The 26,516-nt window shown below is 55.0% G+C and overlaps 1 protein-coding gene across 2 annotated transcripts in view; it reads left to right on the top strand.

Moving 5' to 3' along the window:
- The window catches only part of GALNT2 (polypeptide N-acetylgalactosaminyltransferase 2), a 186,831-nt gene extending 161,140 nt beyond the window's left edge, over positions 1 to 25,691 (top strand). For both annotated transcript variants that reach the window (XM_074373197.1, XM_045522509.2), the window contains exons 9-16: positions 2,101 to 2,188; positions 3,181 to 3,284; positions 7,324 to 7,450; positions 12,939 to 13,031; positions 13,348 to 13,431; positions 15,447 to 15,573; positions 19,299 to 19,418; positions 23,612 to 25,691. In XM_074373197.1, the coding sequence (XP_074229298.1) occupies positions 2,101 to 2,188; positions 3,181 to 3,284; positions 7,324 to 7,450; positions 12,939 to 13,031; positions 13,348 to 13,431; positions 15,447 to 15,573; positions 19,299 to 19,418; positions 23,612 to 23,767 (899 nt within the window). In that variant the 3' untranslated portion in view covers positions 23,768 to 25,691. The remainder of the gene's footprint in view (positions 1 to 2,100; positions 2,189 to 3,180; positions 3,285 to 7,323; positions 7,451 to 12,938; positions 13,032 to 13,347; positions 13,432 to 15,446; positions 15,574 to 19,298; positions 19,419 to 23,611) is intronic.
- The last annotated feature ends 825 nt before the right edge of the window (positions 25,692 to 26,516 follow it).

The following is a 26,516-nucleotide window of genomic DNA, read 5'->3' as shown; positions in this document are numbered from 1 at the left end:
CTTGGGTATCAAGAAAGCAATAGTGTCCACAATGTCTTACCAATCAGAGATCTGCAGGAGCTGAGCTGTGGTGGGCTCTCTCTCCCACAGCAGCTGCTCTTGTCTGAGCAGGTGCAGGACAGTGAGGTGCCCATCAGGCCTCCTCCTGGACCGGAAGAACCAGGCCGGAGTCACTCTAAGAGCATCTTACTAAATCCCTTTAGGGGAAAAATAAATAAAGCAAGGGTGATGTTTTTAGCAGATTTTAAAAATCAAATATCGTTTGGTTCTTTGGAGCAAAGTAATAAAATAATAATGAACATTCCAGAAAATGCCGGTAATGTTATGTCAGCTGGCCGGTCCAGGCCTTCACCTTCTGTTAACAGCGCAGCCAGGACGTTCGTTGTTTGTCTGGCTGGCGGCGGGCATGTGTGAGGCAGGCTCTGCCCGGGGAGAGCCAGGCTCATAAAATGCAACATGAGTAGTTTTCTGGTCGCTTCTTTAGGGTTTCTACGTATAGGATCATGTCATCTGCGAAGTGACAGTTTTACGTCTTCATTTCCAATTTGGATTCCTTTTATTTCTTTTTCTTCTCTGATTGCTGTGGCTAGGACTTCCACGGTCTGTGTTGGTTTTCTCTCTATGCATTACTGTCCTCATTGCCTGGCCCCGCCAGCCTCGGCTCCCTCCTTGCTAGCCGGCTCCACTCTGCAGTGACAGTGGGGACGCTCTTTGGTCCCGTGCCTTTAGGTTAAGCCACAGAGGATTCTATGCTGGCCCAGGAATCCCCGAGGCCCTGCCTCCCATCCTGCCCTGTTCAGGCTGCAGCCCCCGGGACCATCAGGGCAGGTAAACCCTGGATTCAGAGCACAGAGAAATCCAAACCTGGGAGCTGCACCCACCCTGCAGACAGAAGGCCTGACGGCGGAGAGCCAGAGTAATTAGGCTTGGCTGCCAGGCCCTGGGAAACGCAGTACCTAGAGCCACATTGCCAGGAAGGGGCCCCTCAGGCTCTGGAGAGTGGCCGCAGGTGGGGTGTGCTGGTACCTTCTGAGTGAGGACTTGACAGCTGTGGGCCAGGGGCCTGCAAAGCCACAAACCACGTCCAGATACCAGGCCTGGGCTCTGCCACCCTGTGCAACATGTGGATTCTTAAAGTGACCCCGGGGCAGGGGCCACGTTATCAGAAACTGAAGCCTGCTTGTCCCCTTTGCTACTTCTGTTGGCTCCTTGTCATCTGAAAGTGTTCCTCTCCCACCTTAGAGTCAGTTCGGTTGCCATCAGGTGAGGGTGAAGAGACAGAGTTTGCAGGCCCCGGGAACCCATCATCCTGGCCCTCCCCTGCCTCCCCTTGCCCGGGACGTGTTGGAGGCACGCAGCAGACGTGGGTTTGTTTGGCCCGTTGCCCTTTCTTCTCACTTCCTTACAGCCCTGGCACAGGCAGTGGCATCCCTCACAGGTTCCACATCTTTTCTCAATTCACATTCATTCTTACGCGTTTTGATTTTAGAAAAGCCTGACCCGCATTTTTCTGTCTGGGGTCAGCTTCTCGGGAAGACAAGATTTCATTGTGCGCCTGCCCCGCTGGCCGCCCTGCCCTGGCTCCGCCCACCAGTCACTCTCTCTTCCTTTCGCATCTTCTTTTTGTCCTTTTCTTTTGTGTGGTTTCCATTTTTTTTTTTTTTAACTTTGTGGGCATTTTTTTTGGACTGGGTGATTAGGTTTATTTATTTATTTTGATGGAGGTGCTGGGGATAGAACCCAGGACCTCGAGCATGCTAAGCACACGCTCTACCACTGAGCTATACCTCCCCCCCTGAATTTTGGGTTTTATTGAAGTATAGTTGATTTACAGTATTAGTTTCAGGTGTACAGCAAAGTGGTTTGGTTATACGTACACATGCGTATATACTTTTTTCAGACTCTTGGGTTATACGTTATTACAAGAAACTGAATATAGTTCCCCGTGTTATACCGGAGGTCCTTGTTTATCTCTGTCATGTATAGTACTGTGTGTCTGTAAATACCAAATATTTCTATGCTGGGAGATCTAGAGGTACCAGGAGGCAACAGCCCATCCTTACAGCACCCTGTGTTTCTTTTCTTTTCTGTGACCGGCAGGTTTTGACTGGAACTTGGTGTTCAAATGGGATTACATGACACCTGAGCAGAGAAGATCCCGGCAAGGGAACCCGGTCGCCCCCATAAAGTAAGTGCCAGGCGTCCCGGGGCTGCCCTCACCTGGGGTCACAGGTGAAGGACACCAGGCTCCCGCCCCACGTTCCCTGGGGAGCCGGTTGAGCTCTTACCTTCTGGCCTCTGTTTCCGCTGTCTTAGCTCCAGGGAGGGGCTTGGCCACCAGATCATAGAATGAAGTACTTTGAGATTTCTTTTCCATACGGACATGCAGATGGCAAATCTGCGCATTCCATGTCCTTCCTGTCACTCATGTAGAGCATTTTCCGCAACTTGGACGGGGTCTCCAAGTTGACCTCGGGGAAGAGGGTGGGTGGTGTGCGTGGGCCCCGCAGCTGCCCCTGCCCTCCATGTGGATTCCTTGCCAGCCAGCTTCAGCTGGGGTCAGGATGCCTCTACGCGACACGTGGCTGAGGGGGCACCCTGCTGCCACCACCAGCACCGCGTACTCCTGTAGACTTTGCCCACCCCCTGTCCAGACGTGCAGCCTGGACTCTCCCAGCGTCTCCCTGGGGAGCAGGGCTGGGGCTCAGTGAGCCGTCTGTTGGCCTGTCCCAGGCTGATGGGGAAGGCGAAAGTCCCATCCGACAGAGGCAGAAGCTACCCCGTGGTAGGGAGGGGACTAAGGACCACTGAGGGGATCATGTCCTAAGTGTGCTGGGTGCTTTGCGCCTGCCATTTTTTGTAATCCTCTAGGGTATCACAGACAAGCCGAGCACTTGCCTGGGGCCACTGTCAGTGAGTGTCCCAGCCCCAGGCCACTCTCATGGGGTGGCTCGGGCAGCCCCTTGCACTTGTGAGCATCTGAGCGGGCAAGTGGGGGGCATTTGGAGACAGTCGGGGTGAAGCCAAGAGGGGCACCTGGAGCTCTGAGCCACGAACCCTGGCTATGCTGTTGTTCTTAATGTCAGCTTGTCGGGTTGACCTTGGCATTCGAATGCTGGCGATCTAACCTTGACCTCCGACCTCTCCCTCTCTTCCCTCCCACCCTCTCTGCCTCTTTAGAACCCCTATGATTGCTGGAGGGTTGTTCGTGATGGATAAGTTCTATTTTGAAGAACTGGGGAAGTATGACATGATGATGGATGTGTGGGGAGGAGAGAACCTGGGTACGTATGAGTCTTGGTCTTCGGACGCCACACCATTTCCAGTTCTGGGGAGACTGTGGTCTCTTCCTGCCCACTGAGACAGGCAGAAATGAAATGTGGAAGCTTTGAAGAGACTGTTAAGCGAGAGTTTCTGGCACACAGGGTGCCGATAGGGGGAAGTTTTGGAAGATGTCAGAGTGACCATTTATCAGACATAATTAGTCCACCTATAAAGTATAAGTTTTCACTCTTAGAAGTGTCTTGAGTTGGGCATTAGAATATGTTGCCTTAAGAGTGCAGGACGCGAGAGTACAGATTCAGTCTTTGAAGGAAAGTGCACACTTTTAAATGTCATCTGAATCCAGGGCTTTGGCAAGCAAGCTTACAAGGAGTTGAGGGCAGGGGTTTCAGGCTCTGAGATCCATTTTGAGCCACGTGGGGTGGACGGTGAGCCCCAGCCAAGCCTGTTGCGCTGCCTGCCTTGTGGTCATGGGAATCGGACGTGGTGGAGAGGCCGTGGCATCTCCTCCCTTCTTGACCACTTTGTGAACGGTTCTCGTTTGTTTGTTTAATAACGTATCCAAATCATTTTTATTCTTGTTTTAAGGACAATGAAATTATATAGACTTCGGTCTGTATTGGCAGCCGCATTATCTTTATTGCATAAAGATAAAAAGAGTCTCATTTTGTTTTGTTTGTTTCGTTTGAAGCTTTTAAGCTAAGTCTCCTCGGCTGTTGAATGCTGTTACATTTTATTCTCGTTTGGGTGGATGGACCCTGGAGGAAGCGGGGGGCAGGGAAAGGAGGGAGTGCCACTGTCATTTTTAGTAGTTTTTGCTTTTAACAGAGACTTTGTTTCTTGGTTTTTTTAGTTTAAAAGAAAAGACTAAACTAGACAAGCCCATTATTTCTATCTCACTTTATGGCGTCACTGTGAGCGATGGCGCCTCACCCGTGGTGGGGTGTAACCGGCTTGGTGGAGGCTGACTCAGTAACTGCACAGGATGAAGGACCCCGAGTCAAACTCCTTTGGGTTTTCTTAACACTGCATTGGCAGGGAGGCAGGACTGGACTGAGGTCTTCTGCGCAGGAAAGGCGCCAGAAGGCTGATTGTCCTGAAGACAACTCCGAGTGTCCCTCGCTTCACGGCGCCTGTGGCTCAGGGGGAGCCGGCAGCCAGCACCGCCCCCTGGGTGACCAGAGCACCACACGCTTGGCAGCAGTGGGCTTGGGTGGGCAGCCAGCATTTGGTGTCAGCGTGTAAAAAGAGTGTTGAATTAAATATCAAAGGAGACACTGCTGCACCTGGAGACCAGCGAGAAGGGATTGTTCCCATCTCCAGGTTCATTGTTGGTTTGGTTTTCGTGTTTATGGACCTGGGCTTCCTGCAAGTTCCCTGGAAGGGCTTGAGTGGCTCAGGTGGGACAGGGAGGAGCAGGGCACTGCTGGCCTCCGGGCACCCCCTCCCCAGGACTGGCTCCCATACGGCCGCTCTGGAGGGGTCTTCTCTGAGGGGCGAAGCAGCACAAGGTATCAGCAGGGGAGGTCCCTGACGTGTGAGTCCTTCCCTTCTCGGCACTGCTCCAGCTTGATTTTCTGGGTGCCGCTTGCATACCCCTGTGGCTGTCCGGCCTGAGGGCCTGTGTTAGGAGAAACGGGGTTTGGGGATGCCTGAGTAAAATCCAAACAGCCCCTCCAGGTGTGCCCCCCCAAATCTACTAGTGTTCCCGGGCCCCCTGACCAACAGTATAAGTCTACCTGAAGCAAGAATAGGGGACAAAGAACCAGCTCCCTGGCCCCTATGAGATGGAGGGTTTAGGCTCCTTGGGGACTGTTCGTCCTTCTCGGCATGTCCGTGTTAGCAAGGGTGTGACTGCCTCCTGGGCATCACCTCATTTCATGCTTTCTGGGAGGACCGAGGTCCAGCCTGACCTTCTCAGAGCTGGTTGTTAGCAGAGCCGAGATGCAGGGACAGACTGCCTACTCAAAAAGCCACTGAGCGCTCTTGAGTAACCAGCCCTACGTGGCAGGGCTCCGTGGGTTCAGAGTTGACTGTCACTGTGCATGTACTTAGCCATAAAAATCCATTTAACAGACTCCCAGACAGAAGCCAGGGGACCTCCGCTGCCCCCAATTTTGAATTTTCCAGGCAAGCCATTGTATATCTGAATTTTATTTCCCTGGATCCAGAGAACCTCTAGTCAGGTTCTGTTTGACACTATAGAAGGAAAGTCAGAGAGCTGTCACTGCCTGGGCTTGGTCGTGAGCACACGTTCCTAATGGTGCAAGGGAATGGTTGGTAAAGTCTCACAGCAGCTGTGGGTGTTACGTGCTCCTAGTGAGGGAGGTGTTTCTGGCTTTAGTTTGCTGGATCCAGGGAGAAATGGTAGAAATGGATGCTGTTCTGCCCCTGGGTGGGTGTCACGGGCCGTCAGCTGCAGCCTGGGCACCCGTGGCAGCAGGAAGCCTGGTCTGGAGGACTTCCCAGCCTCACAGCGTGGTCCGCAGGGATCCCCCACCTGTTTCCCATCCATCTGCACGGGCGGCGGTGACTGCTGATTCCATCGTTCTGTCTTGCTGCCCGCCACGTTGTTAGGGATGCCAAGTGATGTAGACGAAAGACCCTTTCATATGAAGACTTTCAGGGAAGTCTTTCAGGGGAAAAAAAAGAAAAATCTTAACTTTACAGAATGTTATATCTTGATTTTCCTGTTTAACCTCCATCTCCCACGTTTGGTCAGACCTCTGGCTCAGGCTGCAGCTGCTCAGATGGGTGGCGATTAGGACAGGAGCCTGGTGGGGGTGCCTGTGTGCCCAGAAGCCAGCGCATCCAGGCTTCTCCCAAGCGAGGATGCTCTGGGCCGCGTGCATGTGCACATCGTGGTGACCAGCATCAGCTCCAGGTGTCCCCTCCCTGCTCGGGTAGAATCTGTGTTGCCTCCTCCAGGTGGCTGCGAGGGCTGTCAGTCACCGTTTGCTCCTGGCCGCTGGGCTGTGCTGGCTGGCTGGACGCCTGCTGACTGATGCTCAGGAACAAAATATGTTGTGCGATGTAAGGGAAGAGATTTTTGTCCCGGATGGAAAAGCCCAGATGCGTGCTGGTATCAGTGCACTTACAGTGAGCTTTAGAGGAAGGTGGTGGATACAGCTGGCTGCCTGTTACATCGACATTAGGGCTTCAGTGTGGGCACTTCGTGCTTTGAGTCACGGCCGTTCACACATCTCCAGGTTGCCTTTTCTGACAGTGTGGACGCTTACAGGGGCAAATGTCATGTCCCTGATCATGAGCCAGCTACGGAGGAATCCTGCCCGCATCTCATCCACAATGTCTGTGATGCTACAGGACAGATGTGGTCCGATGCCCACAGTCCTTTCTATTCACCGTAGCCCAGGGAATCACTCTTGTGCCAAGGCTTCTAGTCTGAAAAGTGTTTCAACCAGCTTGTTCTTTCTTTTTAATTTGGAATAGGATTCTTTCGTGAGAACATGGGATTTGGCGACACAAAGACTAGCCGGCATCCGTAATTCTGATCAGCGCTAAAATCTAAGATAGTAAATGTCGCAGTGTGGGTAGTTTGTTCAGCATGAATTATTTTCCTCGTCTCCACCACTTTAAATTGTCCGTAAAACAACCCTCTGTAGGGCAGACACACTCTTCGTGACGTGTGATCTCTCCTTCAGTCTTTTTTCTCTCTCCATCTGGATTGAGGTTTCACTGACAATTTAAAAATTGTATATATTTAAGGTAAACACCTGGTCGGATACACATATACGTTGTGAAATGTTCCCAGTATTCAAACTAATTTTGAGTTTTGACACCCACCCCCTGCCCTGCACATACTTTCTCAGTTGTGCCATGGAGCATAGAGGCCTGGGTGTCAGGTGTCCCCAGCGGGGGACGGTCAGGACCCTCTGGAAAGAGGCTGCTCCTTGTTGACATCACCTCTGGCAGTCGGGGGCGCCAGGAGCCCCCATGGTGGTGGTGGTGGTGGGTGGGTGTCTGCACCCTGTCGGGCGGCCCCAGGCTCCGGCGGTCACCCTGTGTCACTCTCGGCCGCAGAGATCTCGTTCCGCGTGTGGCAGTGTGGCGGCAGCCTGGAGATCATCCCCTGCAGCCGCGTGGGACACGTGTTCCGGAAGCAGCACCCCTACACCTTCCCGGGCGGCAGCGGCACCGTCTTCGCCCGGTAAGTGGCCAAGAGGCTGAGCTCAGCCAAGGCCAAGGTCATGGCCCACCGCCCCCACCCCCAACAGGAGCAGACCTTGGGCTGTGTGGAAACAGCTGTCCTTCAAGGCACCGCCACTCCACAGTGACCAGGGGCAACTATAGAGAGGGACATTATGCCGTGTGATGGATGCTGGTCCCAAAGGCTCCTTGGCATCCAGTTCAGTCTCAGGGAGACACGGTTGTCATGATGGAGAGCAGCCCTGGGGTGGCCAGGGCTCGGGGTGGGGGCGATGGGGCTGGTCTGCACCCTGATAGTCCTAGCTGCACAAATGTACACACATGTGAGAGATCACCAAACTGTTCGCCTGAAATGTGTTATGGGGAGATATTAAAGAAGAGAACTGAGACTTTTTAAAATCACATATAACCATGCAAGGTGCAACCTATGAACAGTATTAAAGTCAGACCACACTGAATTTAAGCCCAAAAGGCATTGCAGTACACAGAGATGAGTCACAGTAGATGACAGATTTTAGCAAATACATGAAGAGCTTTCAAAAGGAAGACAGCAAATTACCAGGCTGGGGGGAACCACTTATTTCCCTCGGGACCTCTCAGATGCAGGAGATAAAGCCACGTGCAAGCCAGCCAGCCTGGCCTCGGGGAGCTGGGAGGAGTCAGCCCAGCACAGGCACAGCTGAAAAGATCACCTCGGACACTGAGGGATGCTGCGAACTAGGTGAAACGTGGTCCCGCCGGAGGACGGGCTTGCAGGGCGGCATGCACCCGGAGGGAGGGGCCCTCTGGGGACCAGCGCTCGTCCCAGACCTGAAGGGCAGGATGGAGGTGCCAGGGGGCCCCTGGGGAACAGCGCATCTGTTGGGGGAGCAGGTCCTCGGGGCTGAGCTCAACCTGCAGAATAGAAGGATGCCAGGTGGGGTGGAACCCCGAGAGTGAGGGGAGCGGGAGTCTAGACCGGCCGGCTCTGCACCCCTGCAGGTCGAGGGAAACCTGGCAGTGTTTTGATGCGGGAGGAGGCTGCTGTGGGTTTTCAGCAAGGACTCGACTTCTCCATTTTAAGCATTAGAGGATCCTTCCCACCACTGGGCAGAGGGTAGTGAGGACGACACCAGGATGAGCCGATGGTGTGAATGGAGCGTCTCTCTCCTCCGCTGCAGCATCAGAGGTGGGGGGCCCCTGGGAGCTGCTGCGGCACCCCAGGCAAAGACGAGCCGGCCAGGATGGGGGCTGGAGCCGTGACGCTGGGGGCCAGGTTCCAGCTGCGTCCAGAGGCAGGCAGTGCTCACTGACGGACTGGCCGTGACAGGAGAGGACGAGTGAGGACTCCAGGGTGACACCCAGGCTTTCAGTCACACAGTCGGCTGATGGGACACCCCTAGTGACGTAGGAAACCTCAGAGCAGGTGGGCATGCATGAGGGGAGGGTGACTAGCTCATCTCTCATCTGGCATTCTCAGACTTTCATTGGGACGTGTGTCTTGTACAGAAACCGGATTTTTAGTGTAAAGAATCTGCATTCTGGGAAACTTTTAAAAAGCCAACTATCAGATAGTGCTTCTGAGCAAAGTGCCTGCTCTCCAGGGGTACAGATCTTTTCCCAGATGTTGTCTCGACTTCACTTTTGCTCTTTACAAAAAACAAAACTATGTTCTTACACAATGAACTCTACAAAATCAAACCAGCGGTGACCTGAATGCTTTTCCCCTGGGGTAGTGTGGGGTTCTTCCCAGAAACATCCTGTGGAGACACATCAGATGTTCCAAATCAAAGCAGGAGGTTTCAGAAAACAGGCTGTTAAAATACACAAAACATTGCCTTACACACTTTTCCTTAAGGATGAAAAGCCCTCTTTTTTAGAAGGAAAGCGGCTCCGTTGTATTTCACAGCCCAGGAGTCCACGTGGTAGAGGTGTGGAGAGGACACAGACGCAGGGTCCGGATCTGGGGGCCCCTGTGCCTGGCCTTCGGCAAGGCCCTCGCTGCCCTCTTTCTCATCTTAAAGAGGTGGAACATGTTATTTCTGAGGTCCCTTTCCAGCTCCAAGTTCTCTTGCAATTCCCTCTAATATGTGGCATTAAATGTGTAAATATTTTCATTGTCTAAAAATTGGGACTTGGCCACGGAAGCTAATGTTTGTGGAGTGTTTCACGTGCGCCAGGCTGTTAAGGGCGTTACAAATATTAACGTAACGCGATCCTCGTAAGACCTGACAAACTACAGACTGTTACTAATTTCCACTTGGGAGTGAGGGAAACTGAGGCACGGGAGGGTTCGGCTCTGGAGTGCGTGTGATCCTTTTATCCGGATCCCTGAGTGCAGGTAGCACCTGAGGTTGCTGGGGTTAGACACAGGTTCTGAAGTAGGTTCTGGAATGGAAGGTCGAGGTCTTCAGCGAGCGAGAGTGAGGCGGGGATGAAGGGATGGAGAAGTGGCCGCGTGGGGACCTGCCCTGTTCCCCCCACCACCACCCCGTGTGCCCTGGGCACCTGTCATTTTCGGGAGAGCTTGGCGGTGACACCTGCAGACTCTCCCGTCATACCTTTGGCTGTGGCACCCACATCCCTGGAGACCAGGTGATAGAGAACCACAGGCCGCTTCCTCCCCTTTTCCCCCACAGCTGCATTTCCAGTCAGCCCCTCACAAGCCTCTTTAGAGAGTTTGGAGAGTGTTGTGCAGGCGCCTGCGTGTGTGCTGATTAGTTTCCCCGAAGGCCAGGCAAGGTCCCAGGCACAATGGCCGCGGGGCCGTGGGGCAGCTGCCTTAGAAGGGTATTTGGGTTTCCACTTAGTGGTTCACAGTGAGCCCTAACTTTTTCATGGGGAGGGGTACTACGAAGACGTTAAATACAGAAAACGCGGGTTTAAACTTCCTTTCTTACCGACCCGGCCGGCGTGGTGACCGCCGCGCAGTGCGACTGGCGGGCCGGCCTGCCCTGCGCCTCCACCCTCCTCCCCGCGGCCTGCTGCCCGGTGCGGGTGCGTAACCTGCGCGGAGCGGGGCGGGAGGGGCGGCTGAGGCGGGAGGAGCGTGGAGAGAGGACGGGGGGCCTCCAGGCGCCCAGCCCCGCAGCCCGAGGAGACCGTTGGGCACACAGTAGGAGCCTCATAGACGTTTGCGTGGACGAGCTGAAACCGGTGCTGAGCAGCACGTGAAGCTTGTCCTGTGAGGCAGACAGGAAAGGGTTGTGCTGCGGGTGGGGGCTCAGAACCAACTTAATCACTTAATGGCTTCGGTGATTTAAAACCACCGTGGGGCGGTGGGGGGAGTATAGCTCAGGGGCAAGCGCGTGCTCAGCCTGCATCAAGGTCTGGGGTTCAATCCCCAGCACCTCCATTAAAGAATAATAATAAAACCACTGTGTGATTCCAATTCAGAAAACCTTAAAACTCTTACGGCTGGAAGGGACCTAGGAGATTCTGGACTCAAACCGTTTTCATTTCAGCACAGGAGGCACACAGCCAGTTAGAGGCTGACCGGGCACAGGCGAAGGCACGGGCCGTTCACAAGGCCCTGGAACCCACTGGGGACATTTAACGACTCTTCTGAGAAATAGTACCTGTGATCCTGTATCCCTGGCATTTTTAATATTTAGAAAAAAAATTTATTTATTGAGTTTTTTAATCTGTTTTTTGTTTTGGGGGAGGTAATTAGGTTTATGTATTTATTTTAGAGGGGGTACTGGGGATTGAACCCAGGACCCCGTGCATGCTAGGCATGCACTCTACCACTGAGCTATATCCCCTCCCCCTACATTTTTAATGTTTAAATAATTGTTGTATCTAGGTATTTTTTAACAGGGAAAGTAAAAACTTAACCAATCTCGTTACCAAAGATAGCACCCTTATAATTTGGGGGAAACATCCTTCAATCGCTCTCCCCCTCCTCCCCCTCCTCCCTCTGCACACATATCTGTCCTGTTATCTATTTTATTTTCACCCAAAAAGTCAGGGACATCATTCTGTGGCAGCGTGTAAAATGTACGCGTGTATTTTTCATGGCCACAGGGGAGTCTGTGTGTTTGACCGCTTCCTTGTTGATGGTCATGTAGTTTGGGGGGTTTGTTTTGGTGTGGGTTTTGCCATTATAAATGATGCCAAGTTGAGCGGATTCTCACTCCCAGGTGATTGTTTCCTGGAGGTGAATTTCTAGAAGCAGAAACTGCCTGGTCAGAGGGCAGGGGGACTCGTGTTGCCCCGTCTGCCTCTAACAGGTGTTCTGAACAGCAGCCCATCTTCCACTTCATGAAAAGAAAAAAGACACATAGATCACTTTATGTAAAGGATACACACCCCACACAGAAATGATTTTAATAATTGTAGCTCAGATGATTTGAAAGCACACTATTTTATGTTATGTTATTTTGGGAGGGGTGGTAATTAGGTTCATTTATTTATTTTTAATGGGAGGCCTGGGGATTGAACCCAAGACCTCGTGCATGCCGAGCATGTGCTCTACCACTGAGCTGTACCTGCACCCCCCGGAAGGCCCACCATGTAAAAGAGACCTTTCTGAAGGAGGACAGGTATTGGAAAAGGTGAACATCGCCTCCCCGATGTATTTGCTTTGGAAGAACAGAGTGCCTTCCGCCTGGGTTCTTAGAGCGTTGGCTCTAAGCGTAAGGGGGCAAGTCCTCTTCGGAGCGGAGTCCGGGGACAGGGGAGCAGAGGTTCACTGTATGGACGCTGCTTCGTAGATGCTTTAGGGAGAACGGTGGCAGGAGAAGGTGCTGCCGCCTGTGAATGTGGTGGCTTTCAGTACGTGTCGTACATTCAAGGTAGGTCGTTCCGGGGGGCGTATTGGTCGTGGATCGTGGTTCTGGCCGTGATTGTGAGATCTACACACGTGGGCTTGCTTGCCTTCCGGAGAAGCCTGTTCTGTCTCTGCCCCCCGCCAGCACTGTGCAGGGGGAGCCCCAAATGTGGGGCAGAAGCTACCGGGCCCCGAACAGGACACTCTCAGCTCAGGTCTGCCAACAGCCGTTTTAATCATAACTCCAGTCTATTCTTAACTTTTCCCTGGAGCTCTCTCGTGGTAGCTCTCTGCTTCAGCCATGATGAGAGAGGCCAAGGAGAATGGAGGCCAAGGATTTCTTGGCTGTGCTTCCTGGCACCAGCCCTCTGTGGATACATAATAAGAGTTATTGCAGAGTAATTCTCTTTTGTCCTTCTTGATGGCACAACCCTATTCCCCTTAAAATACCTACCGGCGCTGTAACTCTAACGTTGACTTTCGCTCTTTGACCGGCTGTGTTCTGTAAAAGACCGAGGAGGCGGGTTCTGTTTGTTCAGCAAGCCCCGACAAATGCAGCCCGGGGCGCTGGGGGGACAGCCCGCTCTCCGCTCTGTGCACATGCCTCTGCCACACTGCCCCCCCCCCCCGCCGCCACACCAGAAGCACCTTCCTCCTTAGCGCTGCAGGCTGACAAGTGCAGACGAGGTGATGCTGATGGAAAGAGAGCAAATCCCAGCTCAGTGTGTTTTGTTTCTAGTAACACCCGCCGGGCAGCAGAGGTCTGGATGGACGAGTACAAAAATTTCTATTATGCAGCCGTGCCTTCTGCCAGAAACGTCCCTTACGGAAAGTAAGTGTGACTCGCACCCTTCTTGCTGCTGCTTGGGATCCTTGGGGTGGGGGATGGGGGGTCAGCCCACACCCTAAACCCTAAGCATCATTCTGTGGTCAGAGCTGAGAACAGCCACCAAGGTGCCAAAGTGGGGTCACTGCTCATGGCTGGCAAGGGCATGTGGGAAACGGCAGGGTCCTGGGGACAGAAGCATGGTGATGCGGTCCCCACTGCCTGCCCCAACCCTGCTCTCATCGGCAGATTTCCAGGTTTGACATAGACAGCCCGTCCCTTCCTAAAGTTGGTAAAGGACCCTTGTCTCCTTCTTCTCCAGTATCCAGAGCCGACTGGAGCTCAGGAAGAAGCTTGGCTGCAAGCCTTTCAAATGGTACCTTGAAAACGTCTACCCAGAGTTAAGGTGAGTGCCAGTGCCGGGCTCCACGCTGGAGGGTGCAGACGCGGCCAGTGCTGGGGCGCACGGGGCCTGGAGGTGGGGTGGAGGCCATGCTCAGGGCCGGAGGCTGGGCCCCACCACTACCCCCAGGCCCCCGACATGTGCTCATGAACTGTGGCTCTCCTGGGGTTCCCCCCCAGCCCATTCTTCATAGACCTGGAACATCCCCATGGGGCCACCTCATTTAGCCGGTCCCCCTGGTGGAATGATGGCTGAGTGACCCTGAGGATGCCATCTCCCCTGCTCTGTGAGTAGCCGGGGGCAGCTCCGGCCCCCAAGGTGGGCGCTCTGTGCTGCCAGCCCTCAGGTCCTCCCTGCCCGCTTCCGGCTCTGTAGCCTCACCCTCCTCACTGCTCTCGCCCTGGTGTTGGGGGCAGACACCCAGCCAGCTCCATCTCCTCCCCTCCTGCGGGCCAGCAGGTGACGCCACTCCTCAGAGCTTGGAGGACGGCCCCCCACCCCCACCCTGCTCCCCGCCCTCATGCCTCCCTTCTCCAGGCTAGTTTTTACCATGTGTGTCATGGGAATAATCACCCTGGCCCCTGCTCCCCTCTGTGAGGATGAATAATGGCAGAAATAGTCCTCTGAGCCGTCTCTGCAGCTGGCCTTTCATTTTAAATGAACGCCCTCGGGTCCTCAGGGAGCGCAGGTACCCATCAGAGGACCTCTAGGTCTGCGGCTTCCAGGCTCCATCTGAACTCCGTCCTCTTAAAGAGGTTTTCAGACAGGGTTTGCCTTAATGCAGCACACGCTTTCTGAATGTCCCCAGGGCATTTGCAGCAGGTCACTCACCTCCAGCCCGGGGGCTGTGAATGCCGGAGTCACCCACAGTCTCCTCTGTGCTGACGGTCCCTCCAGTGCCCGTGTCCCTGAGATCTGCCTGAGCGTAGGTCACGCGGCCTTGCCTCTCCACCCTGTTCACCTGCATCGCTCGTTGGAACTGTTTGCTCTGCTTAAGCGAGGCCCCCGACGCTGCACTCCCAGGGGAGGGGAGGAGCCGGACGTCCTCTCCCTGCCCCCTCTGGGCAGGACGGCCACTAGTGGGAAGCCCCTGGTCGCCGCCCCTCCCCCGGCCGACGAGGGCCTCTCCGCTGTGGGCGGCGGCCCTGTAATGACACCCCCTGGGCTTTTGCTTCCTGGTGGCCTGTGCCCTGGCGACCAGACACCAGATGGAATGACATTAAATGCACAATTTCATGCTGAGGTCACCTGTGTGGGGTGACACGGGGCCACGCGCCACCTAAGACCACATCGGAAGGGTTGAGCACCACACCAGTGGGTGGAGCTGCTACCCCTGCCCGTGCCGGACGAGGGAGACACCAGCCTAGTGTTTGGACCATGTCAGCGACAATCACTCCCGTCTACTAAGTGCTTCCTGTGGGCCGGACTCTGTGCTCAGTGCTTCGGGTGGAATGTTTGTGGAATCCTTGCAGCAAACCTGTTTAGCAGGACAGCAGAAGAGGGAACGGGGGCTTAGACAGACCGAGAGACTGAGCAATCGCTCCCACAGCCGGCGCGCGGCCAGGGCCGGGCTGCAAGTCAGGTCTGATCCTGGAGCGTGTGGCCGCACCCTCTGTGCCCGCCTGCTCTCTTGGGCCCCCGACACCCTCATTTGTGCTTTCCCCTCTTCTAGATGGGGGTCAAGCCTAAGTCTGTCTGAAAGTTCCAGGCAGCAGGCTCTGACCACGTTAATTGCTTTTCTGAATGACTTCCAGCAGCGTGACCGTGAAAAGGAGCGTTTCCTTTCCAGAACAATGTCCTTGGTACAAAATAGAAAGGATGCTTCAACCTGAAGTCTTCACTTAGGGTTAGAGATAGAGAAAGTCAGAGCCATGCTGCCTCGGGACTCAGTTGGCCTTGCTCTGCCTGTTTGATTTGTCCTGTTTGACCCACGACAACGGCTCTGAGCCCTGTGAGGGGGTGGGAACCGAGGCAGTGGCCCTGCTGAGTCGAGCGAGTGACTCTTTCGTTGGTTCCAGGGTTCCTGACCACCAGGATATAGCTTTCGGGGCCTTGCAACAGGGAACCAACTGCCTGGACACTCTGGGACATTTTGCTGACGGTGTTGTTGGGGTTTACGAGTGCCACAATGCCGGGGGCAACCAGGTATGTGCACGAAGGGGCGAGGGGAGCAGGAGGGAGCCCTGAGCTCACGGCCCTGCTGCCGCCTTTCTCCTGGGCCTGGAGACGGCCCAGGCGAGGAGGTGCCCGGGTCCCGCTGGCCACCCTCTCACTGCCGGCCTTGGGGTCCTCCTGGAGCCTCGGCAGGGCTCTCTGCTGCAGGGCGGCCTCAGTCTTCCCCTCCCTGGTGTCTTCCTGCCTCCTCTGTCCTCCCCGGGGTGTGTGCTTATCCCGCCCGGAGCTCCTGTTCTGTGCCCACGTCTGCGCCTACACCAGCCTGTGTCCCACGGCCACCACAGCTGCCTGTAGGAAAAACAGTTTAAATATAAAAGCCCGCCACCTTCTGTCCTTATGCAAGAGGAGAGAGGTGAGTGAGGGCCTGTGTGTCCCAGAAGGACAATGTTCGAGAAGGTGGTTTTCCCATGAGATAATAAGGATTTGGTAAAATGAGGGTTTCATACACAAAAATGGTCAGGCTGGGCTATGTGCTGTCATCTCCTGCTCTCAGGGGGCCTAATGTTTAAAAAAAAAAAAAAAAGGCACTTTAACTCAGTGCATCCCAGATGTATTGGTTCCGGAGCCTTCTTTAAACAGAATGGTTTTTGGAAGAGGGAGCCTGCTTTTGTGTGGAGCTGACTGGTCCACACCCTCCGGAGGAGTGTGTAGGCAGACGGCAGCCTCCCCTCTCCACTTGGTGGTGGTGTCTTCACAGTTGCTCGGAGCGGCCCGGACACGGGCAGTCAGACAAGTGAGGCACGGGGCGGGGTGGTCCCCCTCCGGCTCCAGCCGCCATCCGGAGGCAGCAGACCCCCCCTGGCTCTCGGCTGTCTCCTGACTGCGGGCAGGAAGAGCCCAGGAGCTTCTGGGAAAGACTGATCCTGGGCCCCACGGCCAGAAAGCCTGACTTCATGAGTCTGGGGTCAGCGAGCAGCAGAGTGTCTGAAGGGCCCTGGAGTGGCTGACCTGACATGAGCTGCTGGCCAGGGAGGGGTTCCCAGCAGGAAGGACGCGTGAGCAGGTAACGGGAGGCGGTGTGACTCTTCCATGTGCTCACGGGGAGCATTCCCCTCCAAGGACCAGCCTGGGCCAGCAAGCCACCGTCCAGATCAGTGCTGTCCAGTGGTCCTTTGTATGTGATGAGAATGTTCTAGATCTGCACCACTTAGCACAGCAGCCACCGGCCACCTGTGGGGACTGGGCACTTGGAACGCGGCGAGTTGACCGGGGATGTACCGTCTTTACTTTATGTAACTGTAATTACTTTAGAGATCAGGTGGGGTGCAGTCCCGGGGGAGGCAGGAAGCTGGGCTCTAGCAGGCAGCTCGCAGGTGTCCAGCTGCGCACCTCCCAGGGCGCTTCGCAAACTGAGAGAAACAAGGGGTGAATAACATTTCCTGGTGGAAGATCAGGCCCTTGCTCCGAGGGAGTGATCTGTCATCTGGTTTCTGGCCGGGCCTCAGCAGACACACAGGAGTGGCAGCTCAAAAAAAGCATTTCTGTAAATATTTATGAACTTTATTTTGCAAATTCAGATCATTGAAATGCAACCGAGGAATGAAGTGGCAACTCCCTCTGCTGTTTGCCTTGCTGAATTTGTTTTTCTAGAATTCAGTGTAATGTCTGCTTTAAAATAATGAAGCCCACGACAGCAAGAAGGTTACAGAAATATTCAGATATGAGCTTTAACTGCAGATCAGCAAATGCCTCAACATCTTCCAACACCTGCTTCCAAGAACAATGGGAAGCCTTTCTCCTTAAAGAGATTCCCCACCCATCCCTCCTCTTACCCAGGTGGGGGTTGTGGGGGGGTGTCTTTGCGATGGAAGGTGCAGTGGGGGTCTCCTTCCCGGGACCTCTCTGGTGCCTGTTGGTGCTTTGTAAGCACACACCCTGCCCACCCCACACCCCCCACCCCACAAGGGGACAGCATCGCGGAAGATGAGAAGTGCCCCTCGGGGGCCGACATACGGCCCTTTCAGGGAGGCTCCGCAGAGCTCAGAGCCAAGGGACAAGTGGGGCCAGCCGGGGTGCTGTCTGCATCCAAGTTTGGGGAACCATGGGAAGCAGGCCAAGCGAGCTCTTCCCCTCCAGGACTTGTCAGAGCCTCTCATCGGCCACTTGTGAATTTGCGGGAGAGACAAGTGGCCCAAATTCAAGGTTTCCCAAATTTATTTAACCTGGAACCAACTTTTCATAGAATTCCTCACGGATTGAAATGCACTAATTAAAAAGTGAGAAAATCGAAGCCGAGGGGAATGAGGAGCCTGACTCCCGTGAGGGGACAAGGAAGCCCGCCCAGGCTGGGGGGGCTTCTCCCTTCTGTCCCGGATGGGGCCCGAGCCTCGGCCCCTGCACCCGGCTCCTCCCAGCTGGACGCCTGCTCATGGGCCTTGTGGGCGGGACAGAGCCTTCAGTGTTGACGGTCTCCTGATCGCAGACCATTTGCTCCAAGGTGATTTAGGGACTGAGCACTGAGGCTTCTTTCCAGGATGCATTCCCGCCCTTCGCTCTGTTCCTTGCGCACAGAAAGAAGAAAATCTGTCTGAAGCACTTGCTAGTGCCCAGCGCTACATACTACACATGTGTCACCTGCCCTCCCCACTGGGGAGGGAGCTTCTGGAGGGTGAGGCCTCACCTGTGTGTTTGCTGCCGGGGGCCCAGCACTCTGACAGCACCTGAGTCGTCGCAGGGGCTCAGCCGACAGTCGCCGGGGTGGATGGGTGAATGGCTGGACAGACAGATGACTGCAGCAGCTTTCCTGGGCCTCTAGCCAGCCGCAGGGGGCACTGGGAGGGAACCCCTGGTGGGATTCCGAGTTAGAAGAGGTCTCGCTGCTTCTGGATCCTGAGGGCTCACTTGGGTTTTATCCATCTGAAACGGCCACGTCCTCGCGTGATGGTCAGAAGCTGTCTCCTGTCTTAGCTGTGGCCCCGCCCAGCCTCCGCCCTCCACGTGGTCTTGTTTAGTGTCAGAATAAGTGGTTCTGCTCTCAGCCCTGCCTCAGCCCTAAAGGGGTGTGTGTGTATTTTCTAAGATGACAGGCAAGTTCTTTCAGCCTTCTCTGGCTCAGTCTTCCCATCTGTAAGATGGGGATGGTAGTAGCCTCTCGGGGGCGGTTGTCTAACATCGTGCCAGGCATGGCACAGGCCCCTGGGGCCCGCTGAGTGCCTCGTGCATGCACACCTGAGCCATTCCTGGGGTCGCACGGCGCCTCCTGGGCATCATTCAGCCAACGTAGTGCTCAGTGACGAGGCTACATATGCCAGACGTGACACTCCACGGCCATGAATGCTGTTTCCACACCACACCTGCGTGGGGGCGGAGTCATCCCGAGGGAGTGTTGCCCCTGAACGGTCCGCCTTGTGGGCACCCCAGCGTGAGCTGCAATGTGTGCGGCTCACATTCGGTGATGGGAAATTAGGCGTGGGGCTCCGCGCTGCCTTTGGGCTAAAGGCGCTAACGCTGTTCACGTCTGTCCCTTGGGTCCCCAGAGCACTCTACACGTCACCTGGTCAACTTATCGCTCAGTTGTGAGGCCCCCTCCCCCCTCCTCCGTTGGAGGTTTGCTCTTAGGCACAAAGTCGTCTGTTGGTCCTGAGTTGGTCGGGGCTTTCTGAAGCTCGCTCCCCCGCATGACCGGCCCTCTTTCCGGGCTCTCCCGTATTTCATCCTCTCATCCTGCAGCCCCTGACCTCCGCTCTGTGTTCCAGGAGTGGGCCTTGACGAAGGAGAAGTCAGTGAAGCACATGGACTTGTGCCTGACCGTGGTGGACCGGGCGCCCGGCTCGCTCATCAAGCTGCAGGGCTGCCGAGAGAACGACAGCAGACAGGTACACCCGGCGCCCGAGGTCCAGCCCGGGCCCCGCGGGCCGGGATCGCTGGGGGCACTTGCGTGTTTGTTTGAATGATGCCTGGCTGCCCCATTCAACGCCCACGCTCCTCGGCGTCTCCACGTGCTGTGGGGTGCCCCCACGGGGCAGGTGCTCAGCAAGTTCCGTGCTGGGACGCGTGGGCGACCCTGATGCTTGTGACAGGTGGGGACGTGGGGGTTGCCAGGGCTGGTCTGCCGCCCTGCTGCTCCGGACGGCTCGCTCTCTCGCCTCTGCCCCGTGAGCTACTTCTCCTGGGAGGCCATCTGTGTTGGGCTTTCTTTCCATAACCTCTGGATTGATCTGCTTATATCTGTGCCTCTCCTCCAACAAGACTGAAAAGGCAGGGTCATGTTTTGTGATCTGTCTGTTCAGCTCTGGAGGGGGCCTGCACGGACCCTCCGTGCGCTGGGCACTGGAGCGGAGGGTCCCCACACCTGGGGTCGTTTCCTCCTCACCGTGGCATGCTAGGTAAGCAGCCGTCACGCCCAGGCACTCAGACATGGGCGCCTCGAAAGGATTTGTCTGGTGACGCCAGTGAACACCCGGCAGAAGGAGATGCTGGTGGCCGGTGTGTGTGTGTCTGAGTGCTGGGAGCCCTAGCTTCCTGCGGAGGCGCAGAGCCCTGGCCCAGGAGCGAGGAAGGGCAACAGCTTCTCTGCAGACCCAGGAGCACAGCTGGGCCAGGCAGGCAGGCAGCCACGGCCAGCACACCCTGCTGGGACGCGGCCAGACCTCAGAGCCCACCCCTTGGTCTCTGGGAGAGGTGCCAGCCTGAGCGAGCGGAAGTTCTGACTTAAAACTCTGCTTTAAAAATGAAATGAGGGCAGAGGGTATAGCTCAGTGGTAGGACGCGTGCTCAGCACGCACAAGGTCCTGGGTTCAATCCCCAGCACCTCCAGTAAATACATACACACATATATACATACATACATACTAGTTACCTGCTCCCCCCCAAGTTTTTTTTAAAAAATGAAATGAAAGTCTGTGATTTCAATCACAAAAAGTTAGTGCAACACTGACCTACAAATCCATCTAGAACCCACGGTAATGTCTCCAGGGTGTTCTCACCCTGTTTCATGCCGGTTACTGGTGAGCTCCCAGCCCTGAAAGGAAGACCTATATTTTATAAAAGGTGTATAAAGAGGCCTTTCTTTCTTTTTTTTTTTCTTTATTTTTTTATTGAAGTGTGGTTGATTTACAGTGTTAGTTTCAGGTGTACAGCACAGTGATCAGTCACATGTATACATACATACATGCTTTCTTTTCAAGTTCTTTTCCATTCTAGGCCATTACAAGGTATTGAATACAGTTCCCTGGGCTCCACAGTAGGTCCTTGCTGTTCATCTGCTTTGCATGTAGTCACGTGTGTGTCTTACTCCCCAGCCCCTCGTGCTCCCCCCCCAGAAGCGGCCCTTACGTCTTATCCACAGGCCGGATGTCACTTCTTGCCAGTTACATGCTCCTTCTCGTCCCCACACCACTGGATATTTTAGAGAGAAATTGAACATACTTTTCTTTATTCATTAAATATTTTTCCTTTTAAAGTTTACAAAATTGTAAACGGTGAGAGTTCAAAGGGATGAGACCCCACACACTCCAGCGTGTCTGTTCCTTTTTCCAGCCAGTTCTCAGCTCGCAGTTTACCTTTCCAGCGTCTTTCTCCAACGTGCACCCTGAGGTACCTTGGGGGCAGAGCCTTTTCTGAACTGTGGGGGGATGGCTGGTGCAGCCCCCAGAGGACAGTGCAGTATGTCCCTCTGTCTTCTTACGTCCCCCCTTACGAGACAGATGGGCGTGGGGAGACTGAGGCACGTGGCCTGCTGGAGCCAGGAACCTCCGCCGGCATCTAGTCTGACGCTCATGTCACAGAAGGGAAACTGAGGCCTGGAGAGCAGGGCTCCCATCCAGTGTCCATTGGGAAGACCGGGGCCGGGATCAGGTCCCTTGCTGGGATCCCGGTTATCAGGAAACACTTGCAAAGGGCCACTTCTCATCTGTCCCTCCCACCCCATCCTGGGTGCCCCTCCCTGCTCTGCAGAACCCCCGCCCCCTCTGCAGGGCTCGGCTCACTACTTGCCAGTCCCTAGGGTCCATCTGTATTGATGTTCAGTCACATGGCTGTAGTACCCGAGTGACCAGGAGGGACTGTTAAACAAAGAGGCCACTGTCCCCTGGACCCAACCTCCTGGGACCCACCCGTCGGCACTGGTGAGCACGGTGTCAGGCTGAGCGGGTGTGATGGACAGGGATGTCTGTGGCTAAAGGAGGGATAAAGTGATGACTTTATCTGGTCTCTGAACCTTTTTAAAAGACAGATGCGTAAGCCCTTGGAGGAGTTACCCTTAGTCAGAGCTTGCTGCCCACGTCCAGGTTCTCAGCCCCGAAAGGCTCATGTCCCCAGAGAGAGGCCTGCAAACGATGTGCTTTCCCGGGCACATGGCATACATGAGTGAGGGTCTGCTAAACTGTCAACCCCGAGACCTCGCCCACTGGAGAAGGCCCCAGCCCCATCAGGGGGCTTCCACCTCCCCACAGCCTGCAGGGACCCAGGCTCTGAACTGCAGGCGCTGCCTTCTGGGGACGGAGCTGGGCTTTGGGCATTTTTAGGCCCCTCTGTTTGGCTGATGTTGGGACACACACAGAGCCCCTCCAGAGAGTGGAATCGGAGCCCATCCATGCCACCTTCATTGTCAGGCGAGCCCTGGCCTCTGAGAGTGACACAGGTGGAAAGAGGGCAGGAGGAATGACTGACATCACAGAGGGCAGGAGCAGAGGAGATGATGGGCCCGGACCAGTAGCCTGCCCTGCGCCCATCGGTCGCACTGTGTACCACTATAGGTGGAAACTCCAGGCCGTCAGGCTGACTTGATAGGCATCCCCCGGTCCCTCCGAGAGCATCCTTGCAGGGCCCTGGCGTGGGTCGGTCCCCAGGGCGCTGGGCTCCCCCCGGCCTCGCTCTGCCTCCTTCCCCGCCTCATTCCTGTGCCCTTTGAGAGGAGGCTTTTCACCCCATTCTGTCCGGAGGCCACACTGTCCTGCCAGTTGACATTTGGATTCTAGGCACATTTGTGTGTTCGTGTTATGTGTGAATTTACAGTCATAGGGGAAAGGAAGGCAAGAGCAAGAACACTGAATTCCACCCTGTCAAAAGGATTTGCAAAATACTGATGGAAAGGAGCTTCAGTGCAAACAGTGTGGAAAATTAATTAGAATCGCAGACTACATTAATGAAGGGAGAGCTTTGGGAAGGAGGCACCTTAATTTTTTTTTTTTTAAGCAAAGATTTTTTTTTTTTTTTTGTGAGGGGATAAACAACAGAGTGAGAGGCCCTAGGGTTGCCCATGGCTGGGCTGTGGGCCTGTTCCCTGGTGGGCCTGGCTGGCCGGCTTGGGTGGACGGGGGCGCAGGTGTGCACACACCCAGGTAGGAAGGCTGTCCATCCTGCACCGCACAAGTGGCGCACTCAGAACCGGGCAGGTGGCACCTGGGCCTGCCGTGCAGAGCCTGGGGGACTCGAGGCCAGCTGAGATAGGCCTCTCATGCCCACCGAGGAGGCAAAACCTGCGGAGAGGACAGACCTTAGAGACATCGGTTCCCTAGCGTGGTGTTCTGTCCACACCAGCGCGCCTTTCCCTCTCAATTCGCCTGACCCCGTTCCTCTGGTCCAGCACAAGGCCCCCAGGGTAAGGGGGAGCCCTGAGGTGCCTGAGCACAGCCTCAGCAGGGATGCCGGCCTCCCCAGGGCAGTCCTGGGCCCTCTTGGAGCTGGCCAGTTCCTTGGGGGGGGGGGGTGGATATCAGATGAGGCCGTCTTGTGGATGAATGCAAAGTTCATACAAGAAATTTCCCTCTGCATCAAGTCCTTTTTATGACTGAGAGGGGCAGGTGCCCTAAGCATGGGGCTTGGAAGAGGAGACACCCAAACGGGAAAGGATGGGGCAGGGAGCTGGTCGCCAGCAGGGCTCGGATAGGAGGTTTTGAGCTGCGGACCATGCAGAGAACGCAGGTTTCTAACTGGGCGCCCCGCAGCATCTCTTGCAAACTCCCATCCTTTAAAGTTTGCTGATTTTGAACGCAGACCCTGAAAGCGGATGTGCTTTGTCCCCTTTCGCGGCTGCTCAGGTTGTAAGGTGCCCTCCTGTCTTTTGCAGAAATGGGAGCAGATCGAGGGCAATTCCAAGCTGCGGCACGTGGGCAGCAACCTGTGCCTGGACAGCCGCTCGGCCAAGAACGGGGGCCTGAGCGTGGAGGTGTGCGGCCCGGCGCTGTCGCAGCAGTGGAAGTTCTCGCTCAACCTGCAGCCCTAGGAGAGCGCGGGGCCGCGCGTCCCCCCGCGCCGTCGGGCCGAGGCGGCGTTCACGTCCTTGATCACGTTTCCTAAACTTTCCGCGAAACTATATACCTCAGTATTCCATCATGGTCTGAAGGGCGGAGGCCCGGGCCCGCCCCCCAGCGCCGCCGCCCGCCCGATCCGCATCGACAGCGACCGTGCACCGTGGAGGATGGGAGGCAAGGGGCGCAGTTGCTGCATCACCGCGAGGAAAACGCTCCGAAGTCTCCACTCGGGTCCCACTGAAATCACGTACGGTTTCCATAGCGATCACGCCGGTTCGCAGGTTTACGTCGTGGTCCCCTCTCCCTGCCCTCCTGTCTCCCCAGCGCAGACCCTTCCTTCATGTGGTGTACTTGCTATATTTGGGTATGAACTTTTCTACGGTGGGACATTAAATATAAATATATATGTAAAGAAAGGATGTAGGGTCAGCCCCCTGTGGTTTCTGTAGGTCATCCTCATCTTGTAAATTCTCCGCCCCATCAGATCACGGTCGTGAGGAGGGGGGACCGGGCTCTCTCAGAGGGAGAAAGCGGCCTCCTTTGCCCGCCCCCAGCCTTAGCGGTGAGGAGGTGCTGCTGTGCCCCCCTCCCCAGGAGCCTAGTGCTGCCCCGAGGCTCAGATCTCGGCATCTCTGTTTGGCTTCAGCTCGGAGTTGTGCTCTGTGCCGGCATCCACTTTTTCATGCCCCCAGTATTTGTAAAGCTGGATGGGTTACTTATTTTGACAAATGTTGCTTTGGGTCCTTTTAGATGTACTTTCTTTTCTTCAGGGGTTAAATGAATTAAAAAACCAGTCCCCCAGCCCCCAGTGTTGGTGGGAGGCTGTCACAGTCAGCACTGGGCTAATGGCAAGGACCCTGGTGTGCTGGCACCACTGTCAAGGTCATCCGGTTCCTGGAACCTGCCTGCCTCCTGGGGCCTTGGGTCAAGAATCAGGAAAAGTGGAGCCCAAACAGTGCTCCACGACTGAGGATCAAGGGCCCGAAACAGGAGCCCGTGGCCAAGGAAGCAGAGAGGTCCGTATAAACCATGGGAATTAAAAGTCATAACAGGAGGAGGTGCTTGGGCTTACGCCTTGACACCCAGGAATGTCCCTGCAGAGCCCCTCTTGCCTCCGAGGTGTCCCCACATGCAACAGGAGACTGGCCGCAGCATCCTCAGAGTGGCTCCCTGGTCACTCTCGTGGTCACTGCCCCTGCTTCCTTCTCCGCCCACCCCCGCCACGTACAGGCGCCGCCTTGAAGGTGGCCCTGTCACCTGAGCTACTACTTACTGTTAGGGGAAAACAGTCCCACTGATGGAAAACAGATTTGGTTTTAAAGTAAAACAAATTTTCATCAGGTTCTTGACAAATCTCTTGCCCACACACCTCCACCCCACCCAGAAGTCTTACAGACATTGTACCATCACGATGGGTCCACCCGGCCCTGGTCAGTGGAGGGGGGAAGCGCCCCATCCCTGAGCTGGTGGGGGCGGCAGCCTCGGGTGTTGTGAGCGGAGGTGGGCTGGGAGGGCTCCCTCGGGTGAGCTATGTTTACATGACACAGTGTGCCAAAGTGACTTACTGTGGTTGCGTTACTTTCTAGTCATCAGGACTCTCCCGCCCTCCCACTCCTGTTTTTACAAGTAAAAATGCTCCCCTAAGAGCCCCTCGAGCAAAGTGTGGCCAAGTTAGTTGTCTTCTCTGTGCTGGTCTCTCCTATGTCTTCATAAAAGCTCAAATGATGGTATCTGTGAGTATGTTTTGCAAATTCAAAATATAGTTTGGTAATTTTTTTTTCCAGTTGATTTTTAAAAAGAACTGCTGTACAGAGCTTGTACTTTGTCCATTTTATAGATGGAAACCATCCTTGAAAATTGTTTAACTTAAATAAAGAGAAGATACTTTATAGATAACTCGCTGCTTGGCGGCCGCGGTCCCTGTTGGTCTCTATGGGATGGATGTGGCTGGTGTTTGAGGAGGGCGATTATGGTCTGTCGGGCGGTGGGGGAGCTGCTCAGTTACCATTTCTTATCATGCTTCCCAAATGCACTCACCTTTTACTGCTCTGCTCTTTGGATGTTGATTCTCATTTGTAATAAGAACCCTTATCATTTGTGGAGCATTTGTGACCCACCAGGCCCTTAAACACATCCTCATCATCTTCTCACCGTAACCTGGGAGACAGCATCATGGGCTGCTTGTCACAGATGGCTGGGGAAGCTGGTGCTTGAAGCCCTTAGCCTGCTCAAGGGCACAGGCTAACCTGCTCAAAGTCATGCCACTCCTAGATGCTCACCTGGTCAGCCCCAGGCACTCCAACCCAGGACCTACACTCCAAACCAAGGGAGGGGGAAAGGGGAAGAAGCTGAGGGGCACATATTTTCACAGCTTGATTTAAAATTGACACACTATTGACCTGTTATCTGGACTCTCCAGTTCCATCCGAGGCAGGCTGAGTTCTTCCCCCTCATCCTCGACCTTTAAAAATACCTGTCTTTGAACAACCCCACAGGGGTGTCAGGGAAACAGAACACTGACCAATTCTTTAGCGATTTGGACTGAGACTGGGGAAGCTGAAAAGAGGACCCCAACAAGTGTTTAAAACTTCTGGAGGCCCTGCTTATGCAGCCCCTTTCTCCATCATTTGAGACAAGCAAAATTTGTTCTGCCATCTAGAAAGAAGGGCTTTTAGCATAATTGTGCAGTACCCGTCAGAGCCCTTTAGAAATCCTGGGGGT

The sequence above is a fragment of the Camelus bactrianus genome, chromosome 11, assembly GCF_048773025.1.
Source record: "Camelus bactrianus isolate YW-2024 breed Bactrian camel chromosome 11, ASM4877302v1, whole genome shotgun sequence".
NCBI classification, from domain to species: domain Eukaryota; kingdom Metazoa; phylum Chordata; class Mammalia; order Artiodactyla; family Camelidae; genus Camelus; species Camelus bactrianus.
This window is presented reverse-complemented; position numbering and strand designations above follow the sequence as displayed.